The sequence below is a fragment of the Glycine max genome, chromosome 7, assembly GCF_000004515.6.
Source record: "Glycine max cultivar Williams 82 chromosome 7, Glycine_max_v4.0, whole genome shotgun sequence".
Taxonomy (NCBI): domain Eukaryota; kingdom Viridiplantae; phylum Streptophyta; class Magnoliopsida; order Fabales; family Fabaceae; genus Glycine; species Glycine max.
Genome location: NC_038243.2, coordinates 40,124,991 through 40,149,456, shown reverse-complemented (window position 1 = coordinate 40,149,456; position 24,466 = coordinate 40,124,991). Strand labels below are relative to the sequence as shown.

Below are 24,466 nucleotides of genomic sequence, written 5' to 3'. Positions count from 1 at the left end.
TATTCTTGTATAATGTTGTTGCATTAGTTTTTAAATTAAGAAAATACTATTAAATCACTAATAGTGCAATTCGAAATTGTACTTTCAGATGCTTATTTGATTTATTTTTTTTACTTATTTTACAGACTAATATAACAATTTATACACTTTTAGAGACTAAAATAATGATTTATGGTTTATGGCTATACAATTTCACGGACCAACAGTGATTAATGATTTACTGAATTTCAAATAATCTTTTAACATGACTTTTAAAAAAGTGATTATGAAACTTACCAAATCTTATAATCTTCTGCCTATTATTTATTTATAATGATTGCCATTCCCACTACCTAATTAATGTATTCATTGAATTTGTGTAAAAGATTATCACTGCTACGCCCCAAAAGCACTTTTCCTCTCTCTGACTTTTGCTACAACTACTACCACTACAAGGTATTTTCATCAACAAACCTCTCTTTTCCTCTCTTGCTTTTAGGTATGCAATTGGCTTGATGGGAATTCGTGCATGTTAAAATTGTGAGTTTTCATGAAAAGTATCTGCTTTTTGTTTATGTTCTTTATTTTGTCTAGCCAAGAATTTTCTTACATGCGATTAGGAAATTTATTGAGCAAAAGATAATTGTCAGTACTACTGTATATGCTTATCTTGTGAATTCTGAATCCATTTAAGTATGTTACTATGTAGCATGATACATGAACTAAATTGATTTTCTTGATGAACTGAGTTTTGTTTTGCTCCATTCTTTACTTTGAAAATTTGGTACTGTTTGTGTGATTGGTTCTTAAAATATATTCTGCTTAGCATATATAGTTGCAATGGCTCGATTTTCATTGGATGAGATATCAGACACTGGTGCCTTTGTGAGATCTGCTTCCACATTCAGAAATTGGATTTCGAGGGACCTGAATTCGCAATTTCCACCAGAATCAGGGAGGTATCATCTCTATGTATCATATGCTTGTCCTTGGGCTTCCAGGTGCCTTGCTTACTTGAATATTAAAGGACTTAACAAAGCTATCAGTTTCTCGGTTAGTTAGTAGCCTTCATGCTGAATATTTTTCAAGTAGAATAAGTGATTAGTTCCTCGTGCAATTTCATATCGGGTGTGTTTAATGATCAGGCCGTCAAGCCCATCTTTGAAAGAACAAATGAATCTGATGACTATAAGGGGTGGGTTTTTCCTGAATCAGAAACTGAGGTGCCTGGAGCTGAACCTGATATGTTGAATGGAGCAAAGACTATTAGGGAACTTTATGAAATTGCAAGTGCAAACTACACCGGAAAGTACACTGTTCCAGTATGAAGATGCATTAGTTTCTTTCTTGGTTTTTGTTATCTGCTTTGCAGGGCTGATGTTTATTGACAACTGATGGCTTTTGATATGCACAGGTTCTGTGGGATAAGAAACTCAAGACAATTGTTAACAACGAGAGCTCAGAGATAATCCGCATGTTTAATACTGAATTCAACAGTATTGCAGAAAACCCCACCTTGGACTTGTATCCCACTGATTTAAAACCCCAAATTGATGATACCAACGAGTGGATATACACTAGTATAAATAATGGTGTTTATAAATGTGGGTTTGCAAAGAAGCAAGAACCATACAATGAGGTTAGTAGCTATTTTTAACCCTTTCTAGCAACAGTTGGTACTTCAAGCCACATTTGTTTAAAAACTACTGTACTCAGATGATTGCAACTGTTTACTTGGTCCTTCATTTCTCCAGGCTGCAAGACAATTGTATGGGGCTTTGGACAAATGTGAGGATATACTAAGCAAGCAACGCTATATATGTGGCAACACACTCACTGAAGCAGACATTCGTTTGTTTGTCACTCTCATTAGATTTGATGAGGTAAAGTGTGTGTGTTATAGGGCATTTATTGTTGACATTTGGGAATATCTTATGTACTTTACTGTTACTTGTATTATGCAAACCATTGTTGGTACAACACAAGAACAAAAACAGAGAAACACACTAGAGAAAGGAAATAAATTTTGAATCAAGAGACTTACCTTTATTCACTCCGTTTCTATAGAGCTGAAACATGCAAAAAAAAAAAAGGAAAATATCTTGCTAGATGCAAGCCATATCTGACAGATTCCTTATAACAAATAAAGTACTTCCTCAAGATGACTAACAGATTTTAAATATCAAGCAACAACAAAATAAAATATTTCCTAAAGATTTGGTCCAAGGACCAATTGTTCAGCAATCTTTTTGTAGCAACCCTAAGGCATATTTCCAACACTGTCTTTGCTGCCTTAGTAGTTTCAGAGGCCTAACTTGTTTCTTAAGGTTTAAATATAGCTTTTGGTAGAGTCTTGGTTAAAATATCAAGTACTTGATCCTTGGTCTTGCAATAAAGGAGTTTAATTTCCCCAACCTTTTGTTCTTCTCTTAAATGATACAATTTGATATTTAAATGTTTGGTCTTGTCATGAAAAACAGGATCATTTGATATTGTAATTGCAACTTGATTATCTACATAAATATGTGTTGGCTCATTTTGCTGCATTTGTATATCTGTTAGTATTTTTTTTATCCAAATAGCTTGTGTAACATCCCATTTTTCATAAGCTAATTTAAAAAGAATTATTATTTATAAATAAATAGAGTTTTAGAAAAATGATGAGATTTTATAAATAAATAAATAAGGATATATAATTATTAATTAAAATAATGATTTGAGAGAAAATAAAAACGGTATTTTATTTATTTGTTTGATAGAGAATAAAATAGAGTTTGTTTTTATAAAATAATAAATAAATAAATAGAGTAAACCTAGCTATAAATAGCATTAGATCATTTTTCACACCGACGGTGCCTCTTCTTTCCCTCGTTTTCGTTTTTTCCCTTCTCCTCTCAAAACCCTCTCTTTTTCCCGCAGACCACCAAACTTGTCTCAGAAAAACGACAATCTTGAACTCATTAACCGTCAGATCGTGGTGAAATTTAAGCACCAGGTTCACAACCCAATTCCGAGAATTCTCACCGTTGGGAATTTTGATATCATATTTGATTTGAGAGAAATACCTTTTGCATCATATCATTTTCCTTTCCCGCAGAAACCCAAAATGGTCTCAGTAAAACTACGATCCCGGTTTTGTTAACCGTTGGATTTTCATGAAATTTTGATATGTAGTTTGCGATTCAGTTTCGCACACCTTCACCATTGAGATTTGTGAGATAATATTCAAGGAGAGAGAAAAAGTAATCGCACAAAGACAGTATAAGTGGAGACTTCAATTCCTTCTCTATCTCTCTGACGTTTGGGAACTCTATCGGAGCAGTCAGACAAAAAAATTGGAGGAATCTCAGGGAACCGCTAGAGATGCTGTTATCGCTGTCTGAAGACATGTGAGCCCGCTTAGAGGTAAGGGATGAGTTATTCACAATTGAGGATTAGTGAGAACATGTGTAGGGATCCTTAGAGTATCAATTGAAATGAGTTTTGGGGTGTTTCCGTCATTTTTTATTCTATCCTTATAATTATAATTGTGAATTATATATGTTTGACAAACCAATTGTTGTGAAATTGATATGCTATTGTGTTGAGTGTGAACCCTATAAATCGAGCATTTTTCTAATTAGTATGAATTGATTAAATAAAGTAAGGAGAAATTTAGAGTGAGATATTGATTTTGTATTTTCTCTTTTTTCATGCTTTTTAGGTTTTTTTATATAGTTTAAAATTAATATCATAATTGAAATTGACCATAGTGTTCATATAATTATTTAGAATTTGTGCATTGAAAGCTTACTTTAAAATTCGTGATCCACTATGATGTATGCTAGTTTATATATATAGAATTAGTTATATATTTATTTATATTAATATCTTATGTAAATAATATTGTAGAGTTGTTATAGTATGATTCCAAAAATTATTAAGTGTTGGAGTTTGAGAATATTATGGTTAGATTTGATGAACATGTGTATGTTGTACCTTATGAATATCATTAGAAATGTTATGAGATGTTAAATTGTGGGTATGATATTTGGTTGTGAATAAGTGGATCTTTTTAACACTTAATGTTACAATAATGGTATTGTGAGCTGTGAATTATACAATAACTCGACCAGTGTTTATGCGCAGTGTTAAATAGAAAGTGTAAGTTCCTAGTTAGGAACCAGTGTTAAATTATAGCGCAATGTGTTAAACGTGTTTGAAACATGAGTGTGAGGTCGTGGTATTATGTAATTCATAAGCAATGTTTATAAATGAAATATGTGATGAATTGTGGAATAACATGTTGCTTTGAGATTATTATATTGTTATTGAGATTAAGTATAAGTGTAAAGTTGAACATGTGTTAATTCGTGAGATACATGTAAACATGTGATGGTGAATTGTGACACTATGAGATGTGAAATTGTGAATGATTTTTTGTTGTGGATGAGTGTGTAGTTAACACTTGATGTGACATTACTTGTGTTGTAAGCTATGAATTGTACAATAACCCAACCAGTGTTATCTTGACAAAAGCGTTAATGCGCAGTGTTAAAGAAAAAGTGTAGGTTCCTAATTAGGAACCAGTGTTAAAAAGAAAGTGTAGGTTTCCTATTTAGGAACCAGTGTTAAATCGTAGCGCAATTGTGTTGAACGTGTTTAAAACACGAGTGTGAGGTTGTGGGTATTGTATAATTCATGAGCAGTGTCTGCATGCAAAATTATTTTAGGGATTGGACCTGAATTAGGAGGGAGAGGTCTTGACGGACTCTTCAGAGTGTAGGCCTTGGGGGTCACCGGGTTTGAGTGCTCCTTTAAGCCTATGTTGATCCCATATGATTGGAGCATTCTCGCAAAACATCGTGACCCTGACTGGTCTCCCTATGATCTTACTTAGTGAGAGTGACCTGACAAACTCATTGTGTGGTGTGTCTTGTTATGTACTCCTAAGCGCCCCAGGGTGGTTTTTCACTGACATGGTACCACATTGCATATAGGATTGAGTCTTAGCATAACTGTTGCATACGCTTGCTAATTGTTTATAATGAAATTGATGTGTTATTATGTCTTGATCGGAGTGTGTGATTCTTGTGTAAGGTGATTGATGATTGAAAGGTAAATTTTGAATGACAAAGTGGTGGAATTATGTGAGTTATATTTAAGTAAGTTTTATTTTGTTTATATGATATGTATATCTAGTTGTCTTGCTTCTCTATTAGTTAGAAATGTGATAACTCACTCCCTGTGTGTTGTTTGTGTTTGGATCTTGTGATGATCTTGAACTTTGTGTTCGGGGGAGCAGATAGCTAGGTGAAGTGCTTTAAGGAACCTTGTGCTGAAGGACGTCGGGACACAATGCTCTAATAGGATGTGACAGTGGGACATAAGTTTTTATATTAATTGCATGATGTTAGTCTATTTTATTTTATCTCACTGATTTAACAAAATATTTTTGTAAATTTTGACAGTCTTATTTTGAGTTGAATATGTTTTAATAAGTTTTAATTGATAATAGTGAAGTGAATGTGAACCTTTTACCCGTGTGAATTTGGTTATCGATATTTTATATATTTTATTCATTTATATATATGTCGGGGTAGAAAGTGTCATAACTTGATTTACTATATCCTTTGTTGCTACATATATTCTGCCTTTTTATTAAGTCTGTCTCATTTAACCTATGTCACAACAGTAAAGCAAACAATAAAAAAAAAAATTGGATTCCTCAATTCTGGTTTGTAACCAAACCCAAACCAGGCTTCAATTGGAGTTTCTTTTTTCTAGCAAAACTCTGGTTGGATATCTGTTCAACAAAAAAACTGTAGTTGCAACGTACAATATTTCTTTGGCAACTCCTTCTCATGCAACATACATCTTGACATCTCCATAATACTGACTCTTTCTCTAGCTTACACCATTCTGTTGCAGGGTATAAGGTGTTTGAGTTGTTGTTCAATACTAGGTTCTTCACAAAATTTGTCAAAAGTGTCACTAGTCACCTGTATATTCTATCCCATTATCTGACCTTATTGTGCACAACCTACAACCACTTTGATTCTCGACCAATGCATTTAAAGATGATGTTCTCTGAGATTCTCCAAAATTTTGTGTACTAGTGGCCAGCTTGTGTATTGTTCTGCATGCTGCTTGGGAGAATGGTCTTCTTGTTTTCCATATTGACTAGTCGCACAATCAACGAGCTTGTCTTCCACCAATGACACACCTTTCACCAAATTATGTTTTTGCATATGCAGAAGTCCAACATGATGGAAATGCCCAAGCCTTTTGTGTCATAATTATGCTTTGCTTACTGTGCTTGAAAGTACTTTTTGTTCTTCATTAGATTTAGAGTTTACCATTTGCATCTTTAATTAAGCACAATTGCAATTTATTTTCAAATATAACATAAATCCTTTTTCAATCAGTTGTCCATCACTAAGCAGGTTTTGGTCAATGTCAAGCTCACAAAAGCATCAAAAATATATTTCAAACATGTTAAGCTTTCTACAGCCACACCCTTGATTTAAATAAATTCACCATTTCAAGCTCTTTAAACTTTAAAGAGCTTTTGGTCGTTGGTCATGTAGTTTGTGTTGCCACTGCCAATCAGCCATGAATCACCCGAGCTATTACATGTGGTCAAGCTTTTGCAAGTTGTGACTTGCAAATTTGTGTCCAAGCTTACCACATTTTCTGCACTCAACATTAGGCCTCCACCTACACTTTTTTGTAGGTGATTCCTCTGTTTGTAGTATGCACATGGTGAATGTATCCCATCCCTGTTTTTGTTTTTGTTAGCCTTGTTACTATTCTTCTCATTGTTCTTCTTCCTTCCTCCTGAAACTTTTGTCTGTGCTTGGAGAGGACCCTCTTTAGATTGTTCTTTTCACATCTATCTCCTTTGTTCTCGTGTCTGTAATGCATTTAATAGTTCTACCAAGGTAATCTTTGAAAGATCCAAAGTATTTTCTAAGGAAGTGATTGTCGCTTCAAATCTTTCAAGAACAGATCCAGAGCATCACATTGAGTAAGAGCCTCCCTTTAGAACTCAATTAAATCAAATCATAGGTAGACCTAAGTTAGTGATTACAGAGCTAGAGTCTCAGTATTTTAAGACTATCTTGTAAAAAGATGGAGTTTGTCCTGTCAAATTTCATTTCTATCTTAAAATTAAAAACTCATTTTTCTATCCTGGGCCTGGAGTTTTACCAAGTTGTGCCCCAGAGTTCTAAGAAATGTAAATTTCTAATATTTTCCATGTCAATGCAATCCAGAGATGTCTTTCAATTGTAAACAGAAAAGGAAGAAATTGAATTTTCCATAGTTCAAATAGTCAGTTTTCCCTGTCATATTTTTGGTGTAGTATTTCACTCTTAATGAGACCAATGAAAATAAATTTAAAAAATAAATCATCTCATTCATTGTTTTATATTGGCTATGGCTGGTTCAAATATGTAAACTTCTCAAATTTCTTTTTTATTCTCATTTTAAACTTTTCAAGATGCCACAATGATAAATCATTACCTTCACAAAGTTTTTCCTTCTCCTTGTCATTGCTTTTGTACTTTTTGGATGAATATGGTTCCTCAACATTGTGATGGTGTTGGAGGAATAGAATATACAAGTATTAGGGCAATTCTCTCATTGCATGACTGATGGTCTTATTTTTAATTTGCCTTCTGATGTCATGTACTCTTTAGCTTTCCTATTTTTGGACTCATTTTGCAATATATCCATCCCAATGTTGTTACTGTTGAGTAATTGATCTTTGCTATAATTGTAGGTTTATGCAGTTCACTTCAAGTGCAACAAAAAACTGCTGCGCGAATACCCGAATCTTTTCAATTACACTAAAGACATTTTCCAAATTCCTGGCATTAGTAGCACAGTGAACATGGAACATATAAAGTTGCATTACTATGGAAGTCATCCTTCTATCAATCCATTTGGGATCGTTCCCGTAGGGCCAAATATTGATTATTCTGCTCCTCATGACAGAGAAAGGTTTTCTGCATAGGTGGTTTATAGCATATTTGTATAATGAGGAGTGCTAGCAACACACTCCTCCTAACACACACCCTATCATTGCTTGAAATTTATTGAAAATTACAAAATCATGAGAGAGGGACATTAAAGATGATGTAGGACCCACTATCTTTTATAATTTCCAAGAAGAGAATGTGTTCAAAAGAGTGTATTGTTGGCATTTCTGTTGTATAATTGTAAGAGATTTATGAGAAATTTTCTGTATCTTCTAAGTGAATTGTTTTGTTGAATAATTGCAGAAACAATAGTGCTTTGTTGAAAAACATATTTTCAAAATAAACTGGGACAGGTTTGTATATCTGTGTCTACTGTCTATACTTTTAATGTTGGAATTTTTTCTGTGATTTAGCTTCATTGATTCCTTTGTTAAAACTGGTTGAATTGTAGCTAGACATATCCTACAGTACATGATATTATATTGTTTTAAATGGATAAGAAAGATCACATATATTTGGTGTTGGGCTTTGAGCTCAACAAGTTAGCATGTTGGCCCTGATTGTCTGGGTCTAATAGAGACTGATAAAAGTGAGAAAAGGTTCGGGAAAGTAATGAAAACTTTAGGAGATTCATCTGAAAAGAATGTTATATTATCAAATTAAATGTTTCTTTTTTTATTATTGAAAATGTTTTCTTCTTCTTTTATTGTTGTTTTTTTATTGGCAAATATTAGTTTGAATTGAACCCATTACCTTTTCCTTCTTTTCTTCTTTCTTAATCATTGAATCCAGCTTATATCTTTTTTTTTTTATCATTGTTAATAGTAGTCATACGAGATATTATATGTATGCAATAAAATTATACAATTTTTTGTAAAAATAATAGCCTGATAGCAAGAGATAAGAGAGAGATAAGTTGCTTGATATAATGGAAAGAGATAGAGAGAAAAGATGTTATTGTATTGTCAAATGTTATAAAATTTTACCATTTAAACAAGAGGAAATTTTAAATATTAGGGTAGTTCTCTCATTGCATGACTAGGAAAATTTTATTTGTATTTGTTTAAATTTAATTTTATCTTTATCATGAGAAAACTTGTATTTGTGTCATCTATGATTTCATTTTTTGAGCCTATTTCTTTTTATGAACAACTTATTTGTTACATCCAACGAATTTTTGAAAAAAATTATTTAATGGACGCTATTGAAATTTCAGTTTGTCTATCTCACTTGTATTTTGGGATAAATTTATTAAATAAGATGAAATCAATTAATATTGTTTATATTTGGACCATTGGATATCTATTTTTTACTTCTATCAGAGTGTATATGAAGTATTAATAATGTTATTTTGATAATGGTATAAAAACTCTTTATATTTTAGTGCATACACTATTTTTTTCAAACAATTTTTAGATTGTATAACACTTATTTAAAATTATTTTCTTACAAAACGTTATATGCTTGTAAATTATTTTTTAAAGTAAGGATATAAAAATTAAAAAATTATGAAAATTAAAAATTACTGGATAATTTATTTTGGTCCGTCAAAACTCAATTTTCAAATAATATATAATTTTTTTTATCTAAAACACAAGTATCTTTCATCTGAGATAATCTTATTCCATTAGGGTAGGACTATAAAACTCTTTATCACTTTCTCCAAATTGCGAACGACAAAGACCAGCAAGACTCTCCCCAACAAAATGCCCCTTTCTCCTATTCTGACTCTGATTCCGACTACTCCTACAACGAGGCAGAGGACGAGGCCTTCCACTGTGCCTTTGGCCAACATGACGACGGTGACAACTCGTCATCTATGGAGAACCCGAATCGCGATGACCCGGAGGTGAACTTTCGTGCCTTCTCGGAGGCGCTGGAGAGCCCCGCGATGAAGGAGTTTCACAACGGCGTCTTCGCGTAGTCGATTTTGATTCTAATTTGAATGTGAACATGTTTGTGTGTGTACTGTTGAGTGAGAGGGGAAGTCGACCAGGGGCGTTTGTTTTTATTTAAGTGGAAAATATTCTGAGACGTTTTGTAAAAATCTAACTATTTAATATCTTATATAACAAAACTCATGCTAGGTGATCCACTTCATGGTTGAAACAATATATAATGAAACTTCTTATTTTATTCTCGTAATATATATTCCAAAATACTGCATTGTGTTTCATTCTTTCTGTCTCCAGTGCTGTCAAAGCCTATGGATATATTTATCCGGCGTACGCTCGAAGAGAAAGCACCTCTCTCACACCGCCTTCTTTGTCGTTGGCCACTACATGCAGGTCGGAAATCCAGACTTTTTCACGAAAATGGGTGGTTCTCAAAAACAATGTACTCAAAGGATGTTCTTTGTAACCAATTTACATTGCAGGGGTTGCTTTTGCGATGTAAAATTTATTTTTTTGTCCTGCAGTGGGAGCGATGACTGTATGTTGTTGTCATACTTTTTACATCGGTTGTTCTATAACCGATATAAAAAAGTACTGAGTGGCGCAACAACTTATGCCAAACTGTTTCGAAACTGCACTACATCCGTATATTGTTTTTCTAAATCATCCATTTTAGTCAAAAAAATTCGCTAAATCTGTGTGTCTGTTTGGTTTCTCTCTTAGAATTATATGTTAAGTCCTCATGGTTCATGATGAAGTTTGTATATAAGAATACTGGATGCATGTGTGTGTACATCATGAAGAAACTATAACTCAATTGCCACAGTTTCACCTTATTTTCCTGACTCATTTGCTGCCAACACCTTATGCTGGGTGGAATGTCTTGAAAATTATTACCAGGCCTTACTTAAGTGTTCGGGTATTTATCTACAAGAATGAATTCCCTACATTATTGATGCTGTTTCATGATATATTTCATATATCTTCTAACACTTCATGTATTATTTAGTTATCTAATGTCTCACCAAATGGCAATATGCTTCATGCTTCCAATGGCTACGTGGAATGATATGCGTAGTGGAAAGCTTTTATACATTATTGCACAATGCACAGCGCTTATTGGACATTGGTAGGTTGATAGTATACACATTTATTCAGATTTTTCAGGTGGAATAAACTAGTTGATAAACCATGCGTGGATCTCATAGATTTTGTTAGGTGAGGGACTGAGGGAGTTAAGAGTTAATTAGTAGTTAGTAACTGGGGTTTGGGATAATTAGGGAAAGAGGGGACTACCTAACACACCTTCCAACACACTCTCAATTATTGGTTTAAATTTATTGAAAGTTACAAAATCGTGAGGTTGATTAAATAAATAAGACATGGAACCCATAAAATTTTGTGAATAAGAGTTTATTTCAAAAAAATGTGTCCAGCGTATTTTTACTAAAAGTTAGGTGTAGCTTTGAAGGTACTCTTGTTTTGTCTCTTCTATCACTGTTTCTAATAAAATGACATTAAAACTCAGATGGATCCAATGTTGTTCTTCCTGACATGAGGCTGTAAATGTAGTGTCATTTTCCTAGTTAAATTTTATATTAAAAAAAACCCTGCTATGTAGCAAAAGAATGTTCTACTTAAACACCTTCAGGTTATCTTTGCCAATTATAGGATGAAAAATCATCATGTTATTTGTTTTTAATTCAAATATTAAGAGTTCTCAATTTTATCCGTTTTGTATCATCTTTTTTCCTGTGTTTTCTTTAACTTATACACACAGCTTTTCAATTTGACAGGTTAAAAAGTTGAGACCAATTATCTTGTCCTTGTTCATGGAGGAGGCTTTGGGGCTTAGTGTTATAGTACAAAAATATAACACTTCTTGAAGAAAATGGTTATGAAGTGACTGCCATAGGTTGAACTGGCTCTGCAGTTCATTCGTTTTATACAAACATTATAAGTCTGTCGCTGTATGTGAGGCCACTTAGTGACTTCCTTGAAGAAGTTCCCGAAGACGAAAAGTACTAATTTTATTATTTTTCAATTTTTTTAACTAATGGGTTGTTATATTCAATCTTTATTTTATATCTCCATTGGCCATGTTTGAATATGTCAATGGGGGAGGTAGGATTCATGGCATCATTTAGTATACATGTTGTAACTTATAAGAATTGTTTATTAGAAACATCTCAAATTTGTTTCTGTAAGGCTTTAAAATCCAAGGGAAGAAGGGGGACTTTTTTGAGTTTATATAACCTATTTAATTGTTGATATACTGTCCCTCCTTATTCTTCCACAGTTGAGGTTTTTTTAACTAGATTTAACATATCTTGTTTGCATGAATATGTTTCCATTGCATTTTAATATTCGCTTAACTTGTTGATTTCATGTCAGAATAAGGAGAGGTAACACAAAGTTGGCGGAGGCAAAATGGTGGCGGTCTTAGTATGTAAATATTTTTCTTTCCCACTGTATCTTCTTTCCTTGCTTCATATATGTGACATGAGAAATACTAGATATGCCATGTCTAGTGTGTTTCAACTTATATCAAAATGGTGCAAATGTATTTTGACTAGTATAGTGCTGCAGAATTTCGATAAATCATGTGTTATTTTAAGTTCTGGATGAAACATTATTGAAGTTGCAACAGTTAGCAAAATTTATACATTACTACAATAGAATTTTTGTTGGGTAGTATTCATTAATTTCTTTCATTTCCTCTTTCTTTGGTTAGTTTCAATGGTGTGCTTATCAGTTATCACATGGCTGCATGTACTACTTCACTACTGATTTTTCATAAAGCAATTTCAAATAAATTTATCAAATATGATAAATCTGTACACGTTTACTCAATATATGCCAATTCATTGCTAAAGGGTCTAATTGTGAAACATAAAACGAGGCCATGTTATTTACTCAGGTTAGTTAAGTGGGTGAGAAAGCAGGAGCATAGGAAATGGCATAAAATGCAGAAACTTTTGCTTTCTTCCAACTGCTGAGAAGCCACCTAGTATTATAATCAATCATATAATTGAATAGATGTAACATTAAAGATTTGGTTGTCATTAATCTGAAAGTCTTTACTATTTTTGAACATTTTGTATAAAAGAAAGAAGTACCATATCACTATATTCAGCATCTTAATTCTCTCACTTTGAGGGCCGCGTGTTATATTAAATTCATTCAATCATTCATTTCTGCTTACTTGACTGGAAATTTATAGATTCAATAAACATCAAGATGATCTTCCATCTTTGAGAGAATACAATGATTACAAGGAGGAAGTAGAGGTCATGAGTAAGTTTCTATGATTGTGATGACATGTGTTTCACTTGATAATTTTTCTCTATTTTGATAAATTTCCCCCCTTGCAGCCCTTGACTTGACTGAAGGAATAAATGCTGCTGCTATTGAAGCAAAGATTAATCGTGCCCCAGATAGATGGTGATCTCTTCATTGGTTCAGTCTCATCAATATATGCCAATTATTAATGTGTTGTGCAACTGCTGATTTCCTGACATATATTGTAATGTGTTGTTATGCTAACAATAATTAAACAGGCTTAAGAATTAGCTGCAGCTTTGGCAGCAAGCAAGGGAAAATGTTGGCAATGGTCACAGGTAACTACTGTTATGACTACTAATTGCAGAAAAGAAATAAGGTAATAAGCTTGATGATAATTCGCTGCCAATCTTATTCACAGTATCTCTATATATAATGGATACATTAGCTAATATAATGGAAGAGTTTGTTATAATAGAATTGCTAATACAGCCTAACTGAATGGGTGGTAACAACCCAGTAGTGGAAATAGTAGTATATTTTGTTGGCAGGCTGAACCTTATGGGTAGTCTGAAAGGTGTGTTGGTCTCCTGGTGGTCCTTCGGGGTCTGTTAGTTGTTACTAGGCTATTGTTATTGCTATCATCCCCTCCGTCTTCGAAACTAACCTTGTCCCCAAGGTTATAAGTGACACACAAGTTGTCCCACTGTTCCCAACTTGTATCTTCTGGTGCCAAACCAGTCCATTGTACCAGAACTAGTTTAGATGGTGGATTAGTGGAAGAGTCCCATTTGGAGTCTAGTATTTGTAGGGGTTTCACAATTGGGTGATTGTCGGAACTCAAAGGTGGCAATGAATCTGGAATGTCAGGGAAAGGGCCCTGGTGTAATTTTAGTAAGGACACGTAGAAAACAGGATGGATTTTGGAATTGGTAGGCAATTGAAGGCGGTACGCTACAGGGCCGATACGCTCCTCAACCAAGAATAGGCCATAATACCTTTTGGACAACTTAGTATATACGGCTTTGACTGAAGTTTGACGATATAATCATAAGCAGACAAAAACCTAATCGCCTTTCAAAAACTGGACATCACGGCGGTGGGTTTCAACAATGGTCTTCATAGCCGCCTGAGCTTTATGAAGACGACGTTGCAAGGTCGAGTGAATGGCAGACCCGGTGGAAAGTATTGAATCCACGACCTCCACTAGGGAAGTGCCCTGTAAATAGTGAGGAATTGACGCCGGTGGGCGACCATAGGTGACCTCGAAGGGAGAAAAACCGGTGGCGGAATGTACATAGGTGTTATAGGACCATTCTGCTATAGATAAGATGTTGTGCCACTGGTGTGGTCGATCATGGACGAAAGAGCGGAGATATTGCTCTAAGGTGCAATTGAGTGCCTCTGTTTGGCCGTTGAATTATGAATGATAGGTTGTACTCATTCGAAGCTTAGTTCTACTCAGTCGAAACAAGTCACACCAAAATGCATTGATGAAAAGGGGGTCGCAATCCAAAACCAAACTTTGGGGAAATCCATGTAATTTGCACACCATGTCGAGGAAGAGGACGGCGACTCGGTGGGCTGTGTAGTGAGGTGGTAACGCATTGAAGTAGGCACCTTTCGAGAATCTATCAACAACCACCAGAATAGTCATAAACCCATTAGAGGAGGGTAAGCCAGTGATAAATCCAGTGTTAGATCCTTCCATAAAGATGATGGAATAGGTAGAGGCTGAAGGAGACTCGTCGGCTTCTTTGGTTCATACTTGGTTTGTTGACAAATGGTGCATTGTGCCACATATTGATGGACAGCCTTACGCATTTGGGGCCAGACAAAATTGGCCTGGAGGTGATGTAATGTTTTGGCGACACCCATGTGGCCACCTAATGGGGTTTTATGGAATTCATCCATCAGCAGAGTAGTGAAGGGATTATCCGTCGACAGCCAAATCTTACCTGAAAAAATAGAAGGTCACTTTCGATTGAAAACCCAGGGAGTGACTTGGGTTCGAGACGCACTTGTTGCAAACATTCAACATACAGGTCATTGTCATGCAAGGAACGACGAAGTTGTTCGAGGAAGACAAAATTTGGCATTGATAATGTATACATGAAGGAGGTGGCTGGAATTATGACACGTGACAAAGCATCAACCACTATATTGCTGGGTCCAGATTTATAATGAATAGTGTAATCAAACCCGAGCAATTTAGACAAATAAGTCTATTGCTCTGGAGTTTGGATCACCTTGGACATGAGATCCTTCAGGCTTCGATGGTCTGTGAGGATTGTAAATGGGTGACCGAGAAGGTAATGGTGCCATTTACGAACCGCGACGGTAATTGCATGGAGTTTGCGAACATAAGTTGAAGCTTTTGGAGTTTGGGGAAGAATGCCTTACTAAAATATACAATGAGGTGGGAATTTTGCATCAAAATAGCTCCCATGGTTGTGCCAGAAGCATCAGATTCCAAGACAAATGGGATGGTGAAATCTGATATCGCTAAGACAAATGGGAATTTTGCATCAAAATAGCTCCCATGGTTGTGCCTCCGCCATTAGTGACTTGAGTTTGTCAAAGGTGACCTGAGAGGTAGGATTCCAAAGGAACTGATCCTCTCGCAAGAGCACTATCAATGGTGCGGCTACGGTGGCGTAACCTCGAACAAACTTCTGGTAAAAACCTGTAAGGCCCAAAAATCCTTGCAACTATGATGGAGATGATGGGGATGGCCAATCAAGCATCACCTGAATTTTGACAGGATCGGAGGAGATACCTTGAGGAGATACGATGTGGGCTAAGTAGTTGAGTTTTTGTACAGCGAATAAGCATTTAGTGCGACACAAGGAAAATTTGCCTCGTGAAAGTGCAGAAAGAGCGACCTCCAAATGCTCCAAGTGAGAGGAGTAGGAAGGACTACAAATGAGTATGTCATCGAAAAATACCACCATGAATTTCAGCAAAAAATGGTTGAAGGAGATCATTCATGGTGGCCTGAAAGGTTGATGGAGCATTACAAAGCCCGAAAGGCATTACCTTAAACTCACAATGGCCCTAATGTATGCAGAATGTTGTTTTAGGAATGTCTACTTCTGCCATTCGTATCTGATGGAATCCTTGCTGCAAATCCAATTTAGAAAACTAGGTGACACGACCGAGCTCATCGAGAAGTTCATCTATGGTTGGCATAGGAAAATGGTCATTCGTGGTGATTGCATTGAGGGCCCGGTAGTCCACACAACACCGCCAACTACTATCCTTCTTCTTTACCAGTAAGACTGGCGAAGAAAAGGGATTATAACTGGGCTGGATCAGTCCAGCCTTCAAGAGCAAAGCCACCTACGTTTCGAGTTCATTTTTCTGGCAATAAGGGTAATGATAAGTTTTGATGTTCACCAGAGTCGAGTTAGGGACGAGGTGAATGTTGTGGGCAATATTTCGGTGAGGTGGGAGTTGGCTGGGTTCCTGGAAAATGTCGTCAAAATGACAAAAAAGAAGGTCTATGGTAGGTGGGGTGGAGGTGTCTGGGTCAGGGGTGCGAAGAGAATAAAAGTGGGCTTGGTCTGGTATGTGGGTAATGTGGAATAAGGCTGAAATGTTGTGGGTGTGAGCTAGCCTCTTAACTTGTTGCGCTGAGGCTATAGTGGGCTTGAAGGGAACATCAGCCTGAAGTGATATGGGCTGGCCCAAATATGAAAAGGTCATGGTAAGGGTTACATAGTCGGTGGTGATAGGGCCCAGTAATTTGAGCCACTGAACCTTGAATACTATATCCGCACCACTGAGGGGTAACGAGAAAAGGTCGATTGTAAATGTGTGTCCCTGAATATCAATGGGGATTTGCGGACAAGAGGTATCAAAATCAAGGGTGCTGCCATTGCCAACCATTACACAAAGGGTAGATGGAAGATTAAGGAACTTTGCGGCTTGAGATTGCACAAAGTTATGCATGCTACCGCTATCTATGAGAATAATGACATAATGGTGGGCGATAGTTCCAAAAAATTTGAAGGTTTTTGGAGCAGGCATGCCAGATAACACGTTTAGGCTTATTTGTGAGAACCTTGGGACTTCAGGTGGGTCATCCGAAGCAGTAGGTGAGGCAGGGTAATCTTTACGAGAAATGTCACCATCAGGGGGGTCGCCTTCCTCATTTGCTATAAGGAGGTGGAGGCGGGGTTTGCATCAGTAACCGAGAATCCATTTCTCGTCACAGTGATAGCATAACCCTTTGTCGTGACGTATAGTGAGTTCCTCCATCGAAAGGCGCTTGATGGGAAAGCGCGGAGCGGCTGTCGGTACAGGGCCCAAAGGTGCAGGCAGTAACAGAGAGAACGAGTGAGGGCGGAAGCTGTGACAACGATTGTGACTTTTATCTTTCTGCAATTTGGCCAATGCCATGGCTTGAGGGAGAGATAATGGTTGGAGGGCTTGGACTTCACAACGGAGCTCAAGCGTCAATCCGAAAATGAAACAGCTGAGGATGAAAGGGGATGCTAAACCCACGATTCGGTTGACCAACCTCTTGAACTTAGTGAGATAATCGTTCACTGTTCCTTTTTGCTGAAGTTTAAAGAGCACGGTGACGGGGTCATTGTAGAAGGAAGGTACGAACCAGGATTCCAAGGCTTAAAGCATAGCTGGCTAGGAATTGAGAAACTCGTTCATAGACATCCATTGATACCAGGACAAGGCAGGGTCATCCATTTTGCTCATTGTCTTATTCAAAAAGATATTTTCTTTAAACTTCAGCAAAATGATCAAGAATACAATGAGAAAGAAAGATAAGATCAAGAGAAGCTATACACCAATTTTTATACTAGCTCACTCTCTATCTCTAGAGAAATTACTCCAATTGTCTAATTCAAACTGAATTAGATTTCCACTATGCATATAGAATTTTTACATGCAATCACAATCAATCTTAGTTCCTACCCAGAAAAAGAGACTAAGGTACCCAACTCTAGTGTCCTTTGTGAATAAGAGCCTAAGAGAAACCTACCCTTAGCCTAAACTAGAAAAATCTATTCTGGCATACCTTCAGAAATTCATGCATATGCTAACAACATGCAAAACACACGAAAAACTTGAGTCAAAGAGAGAAACAACTTGATCAATCACACGCAAGAACCTTTGCTTAGTGAATGAGTCTCTTCTTGATCTCACAAGTAATTCACAACTCACTTCTTACCATGAGAGTTTTAGGAAAGACAAAGTCTAGAAGTTGAGTCGAACACTTATTCTAAGCATTTTTTCTTCTCTTTTCTTCCTTCAAAGTGAGAACACAAGGTGGTTATTTATAAAGAAAATAATTATAACCGTCTGTAATCGATTAAATATCCAATGTAATCGATTATTTCAAAGAAGTAATCGATTATATTATCATTTCAATCGATTAAAGTGTTCTTTCAAATATTTGGAAAACTTTCAAGAACAATATAATCGATTAGATTCTTGATGTAATCAATTAAAGTGTTCTTGATCACTTCTAGGAACACCTTTAAGAACGAAGTAATCGATTACGATCACCTGGTAATCGATTAAAGCAGAGACTCATGAAAAACTAGACATGGTCTCAAATGAACTATGTAATCCATTATAGTAATCAATTAAACTGAAACTAGAATCTCTCTACAAGCTATAAACACTTGTGTAATAGATTACGATCAGCCTTGCAATCAATTAAAACAGAGAGTTTTATGCACTGAAGAAGTTTCTAACTTTAGAAACAATCTTCCTACCTCTACATGATTATGCATGATGTACATATGAAAAGATGGAGACTAAGTTGTAACAATCAATACAAATGTTACTCAAAGTGGACATGTAAAAAGATAAAACTTCTTTGAGCTCCAAAACTTAGTCTTTGTGTTGCTCCCCTTATCTCTAACATGGTAATGATATGTCAATTATGTGACTGGAAATTAACCATTTGGTCTCCATTAGATTTTAGAAATTAATCATTTACAAGTTATATTTTATGAATTAATCCATATTGTTAGGGTCATTTGCTAGAATCCTAATTCCAATCCAATCAACATTTTGTAAATTAGGGATAAAATCGGATCAATCCTATTTATTAGTGTAATATAACAATTTTGACATTTTATATAGTTAAATAGTAGACTAAAAGAAATATATAACTTAAACAAAGGCATATTTTGTGATATATTTCAAAATAAATAATATTATTAAAATATAATACTTTATTATACAAAATATTATCTCTCTCTTTTTTAAAGAATTATCTATTAAATCCAAAAATTGACATGTTATTAAGTGGATTAGAAAAATGACATGTAATTGGTGTTGGGTGTTGGGCTTTGGGCTCCACATATTAGCGTGTTAGATTGTAACGTGCATAAAGAAGGAAGGAGATGTGGCATGAAATTCTGTTAGAAGGGAGGGACACGTGGCTCAGGATCCGCAAAGTGAGGGAGGCAGGCGTAGCACAAGGTTGAGGAGGGAGAATATAAATCTGGAGGATTACACATTGTAGGATCATTCTTAGGTGATTCCCTTCCTTTGTTGTCTACTTCTTCTTTGCTGAGAGTTTGCTTCTTCTCCCTGTTATTCCTTTCTCTCACCTTACCCCTTCCTCTTAGGTGATTCTGTTGCCGGGATACGGCCGAGGAGCGTGCTGCGATCATCGTTCTTCCTCTACTTCGTTGCCTCGCTGTTTCTGTAGCTTATCGTTGATTTTTTGTTCTCCATTCAAAGTAATAAACTACTGCTGCATAATTGAATTGTTTCATTGGTGCTTTCACTATGCTTTCATGGCTGAGAACACGCGTTTGAAGGATTTGCAAACAGAAATTCGTACACATTCGGATGATATTCGTCGTCTCGGTTAAACGATGGATATGTGTTACCAAGAGCAAAATGATAAGATGTTTCGGATCTAGAATTCTATGGATCAAATTCGGTTAGCGATGAATCTATTATTGCAGAATGCTTCTCAACCTCCTGGAAGTTCTCCAAACAATGGCTCCCCGATGATATCGATTAATGCTTCTTTGCCTGTTAAAGAGATCTTACTTGGATTTCCTCACTTTGATGGAACAACACCGGTGATGGAGTGGATCTTCAAGGCGGAGAAATTTTTTACTTATCATAATACTCCTGATACGTCTAGAGTGGATATTGTGGCGATGCATTTTGATAAGGATGTAATGGCATGGTTCCAGATGTCACAGAAATTATCTCTGGTGTCTACTTGGTCTGAATTGACTCATGCTCTAGAGTCTCAATTCAGTCCTTCACCTTTTGATTGTCCAATGGCTGAGCTCTTCAAGCTTCAACAAACAGGTTTGGTATCAGATTATTACCTCAAGTTTATGTCTCTAGCTAATAGATCTTTGGGATTAAGTAATGAGGCTCTCCTTAATTGTTTCATTAGTGGTTTAAATCCTGATATTAGAAGAGATGTTGTTGCTATGTGCCCTCCTACCTTATTGCGTGCAGTTGTTTTAGCTAAAATTTTTGAAGAAAAATATGGTCATGTTTATAAGCCATTTCAAAATTCCTATAGTCACAAATATTCCCAAATTTCTTCTACCCCAATCTCTATTAATGCTCAACCAAAAACGCAAATTAAATCCAGTTTACTTTCGCTTTTACCTACTCCATCAGGCCCTCCAATTCGGTCCTCGAATGTAAAAAAGATTACTCCTGCTGAAATGCAGTTGAGAAGGGAAAAAGGATTGTGTTATTTTTGTATGAGAAATTCTCTTTTAATCATAAATGTCCTAATAGACAATTTTTGCTGTTGCAAATGGAAGATGATAATGAGGATTACAATTGTACCTCAGGGTACTCATGTAGGCCCCGATTGTTTGGGTCTAGCTAATAGAAAATGATAAGTGAGAGAAAGTGAAAGTCATGGAAGCTTTTAGAAGAGTACTCATAACCATCCGAGAAAAATGTTATATTATCAAATGTTTTTTTTTTCTATCAGCAGTTATACGAAATATTATATTCATACAGTAAAGTTATATAATAATTCATACGCTATTTTTCCCTCTATTTTTCTGTCATATCACTTGTGTTATTTTTCATTTTTCTAAAATTTTCTTATTTGCGAAAGAAAAGTGTATAATTTTCTAATAATACTCAATTATGTATCATGTTTCTCCTAGTAATAATACGCAAAGAAAAGTGTATAATTATTTCTTATATATTAGGGACTAGGATAATCAAAATATCTCCCAGTAACAACTTTCTCATGAACAAAGAAAAAAATAGATGTACATATATCCGCACCAGACACTAGACAGACACAATTGGTGTGGCAGATCACAGATGTATATGTTGCAGTGGCATATTTTGCTAAACTATTTTGCAAAGGAACTTGACCATTTATGACTAAGTGTACACTGTACTGCAAGCTTGTAAAGTGTTATAAATAAAAAATTTAAATGAAGTCTCCATAAAATTCTATTCTTGAGGGGGTAGGGATTACAATTTCCAAACCTGTTTGGTGTGAAAAATAGCCTGAACCCATTCAAACATTTTCCACCAAAGGTCTAAAGCTTATGAAGGTGAACTAAAATTGTTAAAAATGGTGATGAGGAAACTGACAGAGGCAGGCTGGATATTATTTCTTTAATCTGAACTAGCGTAACTTCCGTTTGTTGCATGGAAAAATAAAATTAAAATTAAAATGCATAAACTATATATGGAGATTATAGTATTTTTAAAATTAGCAAAAAAAATTATTGTAAAATGAATTTAATAAAAGCAAACTCAACAATGTGCAAATATGGTGTAGAATGGCGAAGTATATTTAAGGATCATTGGAAGTTATGACAATAATTATTTAAGAGAAAATGGGCGTAGCCATGTGAGAGAGTGAGTGGACTAAATGAAATGATATTTGTCATGAAAAAAGATGTATAGGCACTTTGTTATTTCACATTTAGAGATAGAGATAAAAAAAAAAAAAGGAACGTATAAATATAGTAGATGATATAAAGTAATGTAATAAAAGATAATAAATGGACAAAAATGAAAAAAGATGAGCATATACTTGTGTTCTTTTATTGGATGAGGAGAAGTAAGATATAGATAAAGAGAGAAAAATAAAATGACAATATATGTTATAAATGATTTCATAGAATATGGAGAGAGAGAGATGGGGAGAAAAATAAAATAAAAATGAGACGAGAGAAAAAATTGAAATATGATAAATACTTAAGAGAAATTATAAGTAATAATATGTTGTGTTTATAATTTATAATTTAAAATGCAATCCACATGTCAAAATGAAATGAAATTACACATGATAAATGAGGCAAGCCAACTACTTTAAGAATAGAATAGTGACAGATGTCATGTAGTACTTAAGTCTACGGTTTATGCTGTAAAAATGTGTATTGCTTCAAACTATTCAAAGCCCAGGGCCATTTGTGGGCTCCATAATCTCAACATATAGAACTGATACTTTTTTAATTGCCACCGAAAAAAAAAGTTGATACTTTTTTAATGAAATGTGTTTCACTACGTTGAACTGGTTAATGTGGGAATGTGATATTAATGAAGGTTAGGTGCTTTTTATTTCCAAGAAATATTTTTCTGAACTATTTTCTTGTATTTTTTCATACTACAAAAATCACCGTAAAGAACAAAAGTATATTTAAAGTAATTTAGTATAAAGTGGTAAAGAAAAATCAGCTTATGCAATCAGTGCATTAGGACTAGCAATTTCGTGAAGCACTGTGGCTATTATTGGGAAGCATTGACTAGCTCCTTATGGCAAGCTCGATCAGGTGTAACGGCTATGGTCTGAACACAGGAGCAATTTTATAGTGCAAATATGACCATTAATAAATGTGTGGCAAAGGAAAGGAATTATGCCTGTTGAAAGTCATGGGGCTGCTGCTTATTTATCAAAGCATTTAAAGGAATGTAAAGTTAGTAAAAGGGTAATAGAGATATGATGACCAATTTCTTTCCCCAAGCAACCAATTGATTAGTATAGCGTTTGCAATTTGCTGCGTCTTGAAGAATCAAGATTCTTAATTTAGGCTATGGTTGTTTCTTTCAATGAAAAAGGATTTTTGGGAAAGTAAAGTTGAAAATATTTCATTTCTATATTTGGTATAAGTTTTAAAATAATATTTTTTAAAAATTGTTGATTCTAAAGAATATAGAGTCTTCTCATTTATCTTATTTATTGTTTTCACATTGAAATGTGGATATTTTATATTAATGGAAGCTAATTTTTATAATAATTATTTATTTCAATTTCATTCTTTCACTTTTCTTTTTCTACTTTTATTTTTTCAATTTGGTAATCAGATAATTTTATTTTTAAAAAATTACTAAATATCAAACAAACATGTTCATGAAAATAATATTTCTGGATATAATATTCAAGCATGCAAGTGAATTTGATTTCTAATAAATATCAAAAGTTTTAAAGTTAAAAATAGTTTATATCTTACGCAATCTCCTTTCCTTTTAAGGAACCGATCAAAAGTATTCAGGTGTACTGCAATCGTGTTCAATTGATCACGGTCGTGATCTTTGAATACTCCTCGAGATCTGAACAAAATTTACAACGATCATGGTCTTTTCAACAGTGCAATATATTAACACCATCATTGTTAGAGAAAACGTAAAAATAACAAACTCATAAATCCACTTTCGGTTGTGAACATCAATTATATTTATGAAGTCAAAAGGTGTAATTGGTCACATTTGCCCATTAATTCATTTTAGAAAGCAAAATTGTATTCTAATCTGAATTGAGATCTACATATTCTTCTATCTAAAAAAACACTTAATGCATTAACAAATTGACCTTAAAAAGACATGTGATCCTAATTAATCATTATAAGACACATTTACCAAATCCTAAATATTACAAAAAATAAATGTCATTAACAAATATTAAAACATGTAGAAGTTAAAATTAGGTGATATCTTACACAGTTTCCTTTCCTCGGAAGGAACTGATCAAACGTTTACATTGCCCGATAGGGTATATAAGAGCTAAGATACTTGCCCTGACATAGTTGTGAGTAAAAAGTACTTTAAGACACAAACAATCACTCAGATCATATTTTTAATTCACAATGCTAAACAAGATTAAAAAAATATTGTGTTTCTGATGTGACCCACAGTGGTATTCTAGAATTTGAGGTTCTAGAGCCTCCAGAGAAAGGTGAGGGAAAGGATAAAGTTTTGTATTATTCAGCTTGTCCATTAGAATTACATTTATAAGCTTTCTATGCAGATTCTAGAAGATACAATAGAAGATATAATCCTAACAGAATTTGGCTTTTGTGCCTTGGAGGAAAATTGCGGAAATTGTTGGTATTGCTCACAGGGGACAGCATT

The 24,466-nt window shown here is 34.8% G+C and overlaps 2 protein-coding genes across 11 annotated transcripts; both read left to right on the top strand.

Moving 5' to 3' along the window:
• The first annotated feature begins 321 nt into the window (after positions 1–321).
• Positions 322–8,303, top strand: LOC100796611 (glutathionyl-hydroquinone reductase YqjG). Of its 7 annotated transcripts, none has more exons than XM_006583864.4 (6): positions 322–435; positions 815–1,032; positions 1,125–1,301; positions 1,394–1,618; positions 1,734–1,862; positions 7,745–8,303. In XM_006583864.4, exons 2-6 carry the CDS (start codon positions 820–822, stop codon positions 7,976–7,978), a joined length of 978 nt encoding a protein of 325 aa, XP_006583927.1. In that variant the 5' UTR covers positions 322–435; positions 815–819; the 3' UTR covers positions 7,979–8,303. The 7 variants fall into 7 exon arrangements, 5 of the variants coding, with proteins under 5 accessions (XP_006583927.1, XP_006583928.1, XP_006583929.1 ...); XM_006583865.4 differs by having other exon boundaries at positions 361–435; positions 806–1,032; XM_006583866.3 differs by having other exon boundaries at positions 381–519.
• Positions 8,304–10,476: 2,173 nt separating this feature from the next.
• Positions 10,477–22,928, top strand: LOC102665141 (uncharacterized). 4 transcript variants are annotated; one of them, XM_041017385.1, is made up of 7 exons: positions 10,477–10,967; positions 11,635–11,859; positions 12,233–12,287; positions 13,062–13,135; positions 13,213–13,458; positions 19,465–19,634; positions 19,729–22,928. In XM_041017385.1, the coding sequence occupies exon 7, from the start codon at positions 20,035–20,037 to the stop codon at positions 20,980–20,982; it is 948 nt and encodes a 315-aa protein (XP_040873319.1). In that variant the 5' UTR covers positions 10,477–10,967; positions 11,635–11,859; positions 12,233–12,287; positions 13,062–13,135; positions 13,213–13,458; positions 19,465–19,634; positions 19,729–20,034; the 3' UTR covers positions 20,983–22,928. The 4 variants fall into 4 exon arrangements, with proteins under 4 accessions (XP_040873319.1, XP_040873321.1, XP_040873320.1 ...); XM_041017387.1 differs by lacking the exon at positions 10,477–10,967 and having other exon boundaries at positions 11,177–11,859; positions 13,213–13,282; positions 13,399–13,458; XM_041017386.1 differs by lacking the exon at positions 10,477–10,967 and having other exon boundaries at positions 11,179–11,859; positions 12,233–12,283.
• The last annotated feature ends 1,538 nt before the right edge of the window (positions 22,929–24,466 follow it).